Source organism: Caenorhabditis remanei, chromosome X (genome assembly GCF_010183535.1).
Source record: "Caenorhabditis remanei strain PX506 chromosome X, whole genome shotgun sequence".
Taxonomy (NCBI): domain Eukaryota; kingdom Metazoa; phylum Nematoda; class Chromadorea; order Rhabditida; family Rhabditidae; genus Caenorhabditis; species Caenorhabditis remanei.
In genome coordinates, this window is record NC_071333.1 from 8,133,516 (window position 1) to 8,142,989 (window position 9,474).

At 37.7% G+C, this 9,474-nt stretch overlaps 3 protein-coding genes across 3 annotated transcripts; 1 reads left to right on the top strand and 2 right to left on the bottom strand.

Annotated features, from left to right (window-relative positions):
* Positions 1 to 859: 859 nt before the first annotated feature.
* Positions 860 to 1,725, top strand: GCK72_023565 (uncharacterized protein; the record flags this gene model as incomplete). The annotated part of the gene is made up of 3 exons (XM_053735447.1): positions 860 to 1,236; positions 1,396 to 1,614; positions 1,665 to 1,725. 3 exons carry the CDS (start codon positions 860 to 862, stop codon positions 1,723 to 1,725), a joined length of 657 nt encoding a protein of 218 aa, XP_053579013.1.
* Positions 1,726 to 2,871: 1,146 nt separating this feature from the next.
* On the bottom strand, positions 2,872 to 4,547 carry GCK72_023566 (uncharacterized protein; the record flags this gene model as incomplete). The annotated part of the gene is made up of 8 exons (XM_003109659.2): positions 2,872 to 3,051; positions 3,163 to 3,239; positions 3,345 to 3,523; positions 3,569 to 4,054; positions 4,104 to 4,199; positions 4,248 to 4,325; positions 4,369 to 4,467; positions 4,525 to 4,547. 8 exons carry the CDS (start codon positions 4,545 to 4,547, stop codon positions 2,872 to 2,874), a joined length of 1,218 nt encoding a protein of 405 aa, XP_003109707.1.
* Positions 4,548 to 5,748: 1,201 nt separating this feature from the next.
* On the bottom strand, positions 5,749 to 6,714 carry GCK72_023567 (uncharacterized protein; the record flags this gene model as incomplete). The annotated part of the gene is made up of 5 exons (XM_003109714.2): positions 5,749 to 5,897; positions 5,944 to 6,043; positions 6,090 to 6,187; positions 6,402 to 6,506; positions 6,558 to 6,714. The coding sequence occupies 5 exons, from the start codon at positions 6,712 to 6,714 to the stop codon at positions 5,749 to 5,751; spliced, it is 609 nt and encodes a 202-aa protein (XP_003109762.1).
* Between the last annotated feature and the right edge of the window lie 2,760 nt (positions 6,715 to 9,474).

A 9,474-nucleotide genomic window follows, 5' to 3' on the forward strand; every position in this document is an offset into this window, starting at 1 on the left:
TGGGCTCCTCTCTGTTTTCTTTCAAACTCCAAAATCTGTGTCTCCTTGACAATACCCATCTCGTGTCTGTTGAGGTATCTCACAACAAACGAGAGTCAATGTACAAGCCTTATACCTCATCCCCCTCACAAGCGCATGACACTCTCTCCCAATCTTTTTATCGTGTGCTGCTTCAGGGCCAGCGTCCGTTGTTCCCGCTGTATTTCACTCACAGCAACTCACAGTGACCTCTCTTTCTCTTTTCCTCTATTCGTCCCTTCCGTGGTGCCCGATAGAGTATTGATCGGCTGTGACCCTCTCTTGAAGTCTTCTGCTTATTTTTATTTCATTTCAAACAAACTGCTGCGACGTCTATTAATTGATTAATCATGTAAGTATTGCATCATTAGCTCAAAATTATTTTACTGAGGCAGGAGCTTGTTTTGATAGTTTCTCAAACTAGACAAAATAATATCTGATTCGGTAAAACAGTGATTTTTGTTTAAAATTGCAATAAAAATCCATCTCCAATAATAGCGAATATAGCAGTTGAGTTTTTTTTTGGCTTCCAACTGATTGCTGCCTTGTGTCAATTATTACTAGTTAGGCTTATTGTTTTTTTTTGGTCGAATCTATCCTCCTCATGTTACATTCTATTGAGTTTCATTTGTACTGCTAAATAATTTTAATTCTGACTCTGAGTTTTTAGTAGTCGAAAAACTCCAAAAAATCATTTCTTTTTTTTCAGTGCAAATCTAGTAATATTCTTGAAATCTTTTAGAGGTTGTCCAAGTGCTACTGTGGACATTATTCCGAACAGCTATTGAACGCTGATAATTGTTATTTTAGGGGAAAGAAGAAACACAACAAAACAAAAAACATGCCAGGAGTTTCCAGCTCCCAAAATGCTCCGAATTTTTCCAATGAAGTTATTAACAATGCAAATGATCAACCAAGAAAGGTCATCCAAGACAGTGCCGATTATATGGACCTTTTGGAAAAAGCGCACATCAACCCATGCATGACAAAATGTGGAAAATGTGACTCCTGCGTTGTTAAGTTGGGGTATGAAAAAAAAGTGGACTGCTCGTTATCTGACACTGATAAGATGGCTGAGCAATTTGAAAGCCTCAAAATTAAAAATCGAGAAGAAAATACGGATAGCAAAAAACCGGAGCAATCTCCCTGTGGAATAGTTCAAAACGGTAATGGAAAACCAGCTTCGCATCAACGAAAACCTCGTGGTAGCTTGATGAAGTGAGTGCAAGTTTGAAAATATTGCCAGTTTAAAGTAAAAGTGTTTTTAATGAATTAATTGATTTCAACAAACACTATTGAATAGTTCATTATTTTTTCGAACAATTTAGTTTTTCCAGGACAATGAATTAAACTTATCACATCAACCTAATCTTTCAGTGATTCAATCAATCATGCAACATCGTCTTCTATACTCTGTCAATTAAAGACTGAGAATAGTGAAGGCGGCATGAGAAATTCCCCTCCAGCAATCTTTCCAACAAACATAAAGGTGAAACGAACGGTGATATTCACAACTGTAAACCCTTTTCCCAAAATCCCTGATGCGCCCATGCTATTGTCTCGGAGAGAACGTACCGCTGCAAATCGTCGAGCCAGGTGAGACTTCGTTTGCTTTGAACGGCTGAAGATTTTCTCAATTAATACAGGCAACGTGTTGTCCCATCTGCTCCACCACTTGAAGACGAGGACGATGAAACAGTGCAGTAGATCAACATTTTGGAGTTCAAAAAAGCTATACAACTTTGAGCTTGTACTATATAATGGTCATTGATGCACCCTGTATTATTCTTTATGGTTTTCTTCCCAATTTTCTTTATTGAAGTTAATCACAAGCATTTTCCTACGATCGTTTTCCACTCTTTGAAATATGTCAATTCAAAAAACTCATTCCACTTTTTCATCCCTTAAACCAATTAAATGAATCTTTTCATATGCTCAAACAGCAGACGAATCCGATTATTTTGTTTGTATAATTGCTGTCTTTGTAATGTTAAACAGACTACTTGATTTTTGCTGTGAGAGTTATACGTGGCTTTGCAACACAATTTTGTTGTTTCTTGAACTGAATTCCTCAATCACATGATTATTTTCATTAACACTCATTCTTAAATCAAACTCCGTGGTTAACAATAAATCAGTTCGATAGCCTTTCATTTGAAGGAAAAAGTAAAAATGGCACAGAGTTTTAAAGTTGTTTGGGTAAGTGGTTGTCACGTCAGGAAATAGATCATTAGAGAACAGGAAGATAAACTCATTGAGATTGAGAATTACTCGAAGCTTCAGGCTATGAAAAAGCAATAATTTAATAGTTTTTGTCATAACGATTTCTAAACGCTACTGAAAAAAAAACGGAATTTGTATCCGAAAGTTTCAAATATTGCAGAATTGTTTAAAACCAGAGAGAATATGAGTTTTGTATAAATTTCGTTGGTGCCCATTGGTTTTATTAAACGTCGTGCTCCCATTTTTATTCAAGAAACACAAAATTTCTAATACTTTTTTAAAGGTGGATTGATGGCTTTCATATGCGTTTTTGTTGTTTCACAGTGTTGGCTCTAAATCTATTAATTTCGGCTGTTTTCATTTCTTAAAGACCAATTTTGAGAATACGTCACGGTGTCGCTAATTACCTATTAGAGTTTTGTTAGAGTTATATTATACCAATCTTATGTATTAGAGTGTTACAACACTGTGTTTAAGTTTGAAATTTATAAAAGTTTCTGAGAGAAAACAGAGTGGGAGAAAAGTTTGGTCATAAAAAAACTACTGAATAGAATACATTATGTTTAAACTACAAATACAGACAAATACCAATTGGAAAACAACAAAAACCAAAGTTACAGAAATCAAAAATTAAGCAAGAATTCCAATCGGTTCATCTTCGATACCACAAGCATTGATACCACGGGCAAAGTAGATGTATCCATGCTCCACTCCCCAAGTGTTTCCCCAACTGTTCTTAACAATCCAGTACTTTTCTCCCTTGTCGCTGGTTCCATAACCGGTGATGAGAAGAGCGTGCAGGCCAATTACCTAAAAGATGAGATGATGATTATAACTGATAACCGTGAACAAAGAGTTGAGTAGAAGTGATAAGAATTGAGTAAAAAGAGACGAAGAAGGACAATGAACAATGTACTGTACCTCGTTTTTGCAAGCGTATTCGCTTGGAGTAAAAACTCCTCCTTTGTAAGCTCTCATTGGTTGGATAACGGACATTCCTGAAAATTTGAGTTTAAAAAAAGCAATAATACCATTAAAAAATGTTGGAGTGCTGAGAAATGTATGATTCTATCCAACTTTGATTTGAGAAAACAAGAATTTACCAATATTAACTGGACCGAAATTGACAAGCCAGTTGATGATAGAGTCCTCGTCGTGGTGAAGGAAGTATGCCGCCTTGATTCTTGTAGTGTTCCAGTGGTCATTGACAACACAGTTGTTTTGACGGTGAGCGACATATGGCAAGTCTACAGAATAAGCCAATCCTTGGCGATGAATGTATCTGAAATTGATCTTTGTAACTTTAAATTGTAAGTGTACTAATCACCTGAATGCTTTGTCCTCGTCTCCTCCGTCGCACGCGTTATCAACCAAGTCGCAATCGAGAAGAGTCTGCTCCGACAAGTTTCTTCTCTCGCCGTGTGCGATAGCGTATGCTGCCTCGACGGTGGCGGTGGAAGCGAAGGCCCAGCAACTTCCACACTGTCCTTGAGCCTTAACTGGGGTGACAACATTTCTGTCTCTCCAATCGAAGAAATCTGGAAGTGGACCAGCACGTTCCCCGATCATTCCGGCTAATGATTCTGGGACAGGGACGATGTATTCAGCATCTTTGTGAAGCCTTTGATAGAAAGACTTTGGAAGAAGAGTTTTCTCGAACTCAGCATCAGTCCAGTCAGACATATCGTTGTGTCCATAGACAGTCGAACCATGTTCTTTTTGCTTATTCCAGTTGACAATATTTTCCTCGGTAGTGTAATAAGCATTCAAACGTTTCAATGATTCTTGGCTAGTGGCATAACTCTTGTTGTATCTAAACTTTCAGATGAACAACGAATTGCTGAAAATCTTTTATGACTTACTTTTCTGTGTAAGCGATATACTCTTTAGCAATGCTCTGAATTCCTTTTTCACCTTTATGGAACCGTGGAAAACCTTGAGATGGATTGATTGGTTGCCTAAAATTCAAAATAGGTTCACTTGTTACAAAAAGAAAGATAACTTACATGAGCATATAAACCATAACACCAACTAAAGTGAACATACACAGTAACATGGTTATTGTGCAAGCTCTGTTATCGCCTCTGAAATTGACTTTTTCAACCCGACTCAATAAAGAAAACTTACATTTTACTGGCATGGTGGTGTGAAGAAAAAATATCTCTAGCAAGCAGATGATGCTCCCCACTTCCAATCGGAGGTTGTTTTTCATCCTGAGACACCGGTCTGAAATGAAGAGACATTAATTTAGGCCAAGGGTGCATAAATATTGATTAAACTCACTTGAACCACGCAATTGCGACCATTTTCAACCGACTGTGCAAGACAAACTGACTGCTTTCTTATCACCACTTTCAGAATCATTATCACCGCAACTGTAGATGATTATATAGGTCATGAAAAGAAGAGACGAAATTATCAACAGTCTTTTAACAAAAACTCGGGACAGTCCCCTGTCAGAACATTCGAGCGTTTTCTACACAGTTGCGAAAATGACATGTGACATACATATACTGTACAATAATTTACAAAAAGCAAGAATTTGGAAGTATTGATGAGTTTTTATACATTTCACGGTTCACCTCGTGTTAAAGGAGACTTTCTGATTATTACTCTCTTACGTATTTTACTGAATTGTCTATTTTGCCTGTGACGTTTTGCTACCTAATTTTCCGAAGAAAGAACCAATAAACGAGGATTGTATGATCCAACGAAACGGACCTGTCAGGAGTTGAAGAGGAGCTGAAAAGATATTAGTGTGAAATAGTTTGTAGTGTTGGATGTGTAGCAAAGTACTGCATAGTTTTTATTTGTGTAAATGTATAGCGCTGAATAAAGATTGTAGAAACTAATTTTCATAACATCTATATATTACTAACTTAAGAATACTACATATAATTGAGGTAAAATAGTGTATCAAAGCGTATGCTATAATTTAAGAATAACAAAAGTGCGCACGACGGAGTTGTTCGATACATCAATGCATTTTTTGAAACACCATTTATTTTTATTAAGTTCAAAGTTAAAACTGAATATCAGATTAATAACATTGAACACTAAAATAAATATCATTGGGAACAAATGAAACGGGAGAATAAAACACGTAAGGTCTGGTAGTGCACTTTGTGCGGAATTCTGTTAGTATAAAAGTACATTGATACAGATAACGAGATGAATGACAATAATTGCAACGTTAGTAAGATGTCGATTAGGTTTAATTCTTGCAATTAAAACTTGCAATTTTTTGTATTGTTGCTCGAAACCCGATGATGGTGGAACTAAAGTTTTTTGGGTTAATCGTTGATAGACGGAGCAAGTTAAGTGCAAGTTAAAGTGATAAAGATCTAAAGCTAAGCAATCAGGGAGGGTCACGCGGAAAAAAGAGAAGTATATCGAATACTTGGACATGAAATTAAGCGTGACGGAGAATGCATATGAGGAGAAAAGAAAGTAACCCGATGGAATGAGTTTTGGAGAATTTGGTCAATTTCTCAGTGTTTGCAATTTTTAGTTTGCATAGATCGGTCTGGTGTTCTGGGTGAAGGAAGGGTGATCTTCTTCTGCGAATACTTGTTTGACCGTTGCTCGTTTATCGTTTGACTTTGGTGTCTTTGAGTCGTCGTTCGTTTTGTTTTCTTTTGTTTTAGCATGGGATTCTGAAATAATGCTGGTTCACGACTATGACGTACTATCAATTTTCACCATGAATTTCGTTAAGAAAGTCAATGCTTGGACGGTCCGGAGTTGTCACCTGTTTCTTAATTGGAACCATGTTCTCGATATCGTTAAAGTCGAGGTATTCCTTAAAAAGCTTGTTGTGAAATTGTCACTAAAACAGAAAGTATCACCTTGTGACGTGGGAGCGGAGAGTTTTCAAAATCAAAATAGGCGGACTTGTGAGAGAAAGCAGTTGAGAATCGTTTCTTGGAGTCAAACATTTGTGAAACTGAAATACGTATGATTGATGATGTTTTATTTTTACTTCCTCTTTATGGAACAAATAGCCATAGGTGTAAATTGATAGCGAAGTATTACAAAAAATCATATAGAATATGAATTCAATTTTTGGTAAATGATAATTAGAGAACCTGATCAGGTTTTTAATTTGATTCCAAATTAGGATTGCAACAAGTATTGTGAAATGCTCATTGGAAACTCACGTTTTCTAGTGGTCAATGTATCAGCAATACTGGTACCACGCGTTTCTTGACTAGCCGTGTTGATTGTGTAAATTGGATTTGGAATCTTGGGTCTTATTCCAATAGCTGAATTTAGAGTTTTCAGTTTTTTTCCCTCGGTTAATGTTTTAAACTTACTGCTTTCAGCTCTCGTCGGTAGTCTTCGGTTTGGCTCGGCTGGTGACGGCGGCTGCTTTTTATCCTTTGACCGAATGCAGAAGAATAAGGTGAGAATCATCAGGACGGCGAGAATGCCGGCGATCACCGCCAGCATGACGACGACCCACGTCGGCATTCGAAACTGAAATGAAGATGATGTTAGCTGAACTTGTCGCCTGAGAATTGATCTTTGTGGCGGCAATGCGCGGTAGTCAAAACGGTGGAGGGTCATACTTGAAACAAATATTTTGGCAACCAGGAAGTGAATGATGATACCTTTTTGGGGTAGAAGGAACAAAAATTGCTATTAGTTTTGATAAGAAAGAAAAATATGAGAACAGGGCATCTGTGAAGTACTTCGAATCGTGAACTCTGTGAAGAAAAAATAGAGAAGGAAACCACAATTCAAATATTGAGATGGAAGAAAACATCATTTTAGGAGGACACCATCTGACAACACATCTGCCGTTAGTAACCCAGGCACACAGACACGCGCAGAATAGAGTCATTATTTGGCCAATGCTGGATTGGAAATCATTGATTAGAAACATGAAAACATGGTAGTATATGAATAGGTATAGTGAGAGGAAGGACTTGTTTCAAAATTGAAATGGAAAACATGTTATCCGCGTGGTAGGTCGGAGGGTTCCACTCAAATTCAGATCTATGGAGTGTAAGATATTGAAAACAAAGTTGGTTTTTAAAAAAGGTAGCGGTAACTGCGCTTAGAAACGAAAATAAGTTCAAAATTTGAAGTTTAAGACAATCATACTAATGAAAACCAAGTTTTTCAGTGTAAACTGCGTTTTTTAACGTGTTCAGCTATTGAAATAAATTTATTAATGGAAGTCATGCATTTTCGAAGAAAATAAACTTAGAATTCAGTACCATATCATAAATGTTAATGATCATCTATATTAGGTGACAGAAGACAAAAAGTGAAGACTGGTAGTAAGAACATAGACAATAACAAAAAGTGATAGTGTCAAAGAGGAGGTTGGAAGAATGAATGATATACAAACTGGGAGAAAAAGAGAATGCGTCATAAATAAAACTCTCGATTGCCTAAATCACTATCACAGAATAGAAGCCAAAGGGACACGCGAAGACGATGGTTTTCGTTTTCACCTTCCTTGGGGCCAAGTATCGTGTAAATCATGGATTTCAAAAGGAAAAGACCGACCGGCGACTAATGAAGTAAATAGAACGACCCTGTCGCTCTTTTCTCTTCATTGGATGAATGTAATTTTGTACTCAGAAAATGATCCTCCTTGCAAGTAATGGATAGACGGAAGGTGGACAAACTTGTCAATCAATCAAATGAACTGAACCTACTAAAAGTTGAAGTTTCACTGGCGACTGGTAATTATATACTGAAATCGAATCAGTTACAAATACGTTTCCCTGCTATTGCAAAACGTCGTGAGAGAAAAGGGCGGCAAACGATGATTCCAGAGGAGAAGTAATTGCAAAGTTGAAATGAATGAATGGCATCAGGTGGGAATGTGAAGAAATGTCAGATATTACTATTGAATAAACATTAAAAGAGAAAATTCTATATTATTGGGGGCTACACCACACTCGCGTCAAAGAGCAAGTGAGAACCGTCATTTCTCGGGGAGCCGTCATTTTCCGGAACAGGGAAATTGTTTCGTTTATGATAAGAAGTCGAATTAATCGCGCGGCGGTGTGATGTGTGTGCGCTGAGCCCCCCTCTTCCTTGGCGCGTTTGGCACCTTCTCCGGCCACAAGCCGGAAATTACAATGATCTCGGCGCCGAAAGCCGATCGGGCGGGCCGATTGGCGCACAGTGGCTCGCGAATCTTGATCAAAAATGAATAGAAAACAAAACAATCACAACATTCAAAAGATGGCCGCATGGGAAAGGATCATAGAATCAGAGTCAAGTGAGGATTTTATTTTGTCAAGCAGCATCAAGCAATGACTGCTCTGTGAGGGAAAGAGAGACACTTATCACCTACGGAGGTTGGTGGCTTATTTACTAAAGAATTGTGAGAAGATATTAAAGGTGACCACTGGAGATGGGGGTCCAGCTTAACTCAACTTGCCGTTTTGTTGGGCAAAGTAACTAAAGTGACAGCATAAATAAATATTACTATACTCTCTTAGAAGAGAATAGTGATAGCAACATGCAGAATGTTCTGATGTCGATTTTCCAATCTGACAACAAAATAGTCAGTGAATTGTCTAACCGAAATAACCCCCACGCCCGGGTACACAAGTCATTCTATTGTTCCAATCTCCCAAAAAACGGTCAACTAAATGGGATGCCGTTTGAAAACACACTCCCTCACACCCTTGTTTCAAGACAATTGACCAACACATAGTAAACTTTTATGGAACGTTCACTCGACAAAATTCCCATTTATGGGGTTTATTTCTATGACTGTACCAGTAGAATACCACAATTTATAAAATCTCAGTAAAAAAGTAGATCAAGAGAAGAAAAAGAAAAAGTTGACGACAAATGCCGATTGGCAGGAGAGCGCTAACAACTACGTTTAAAGACGGAATAGCTAGAAAAAGTGCCTGGTAGGAGGTTTACAGGAGATGATGAGAAGAGGAGGTGATCGCATAATAGTGAAGCTTGAAATGATTGGTTGGCGGAGGCGGCCAGGGTGTAAAATCATTTGCATAATGGCGTCATTGAGTACAGCGGTTTGGTTCATCGAATTCTCGACAGGAGCGCAAAGAGGACATGAAACAAGAAGGAATGGCTAGTTTACGAGGAGGCGTTTAGTGGTGTAGGAGAGAATTTGAAATTCTGATACATTTTTATAAAGTGAGGTGTTGGCAATTGTGACTCACTACTGTTAAACTAGAATGAAACACAAGCCAGCTGTTTGTGTTTGTCTTACTTAAGAGTTTTCGAATT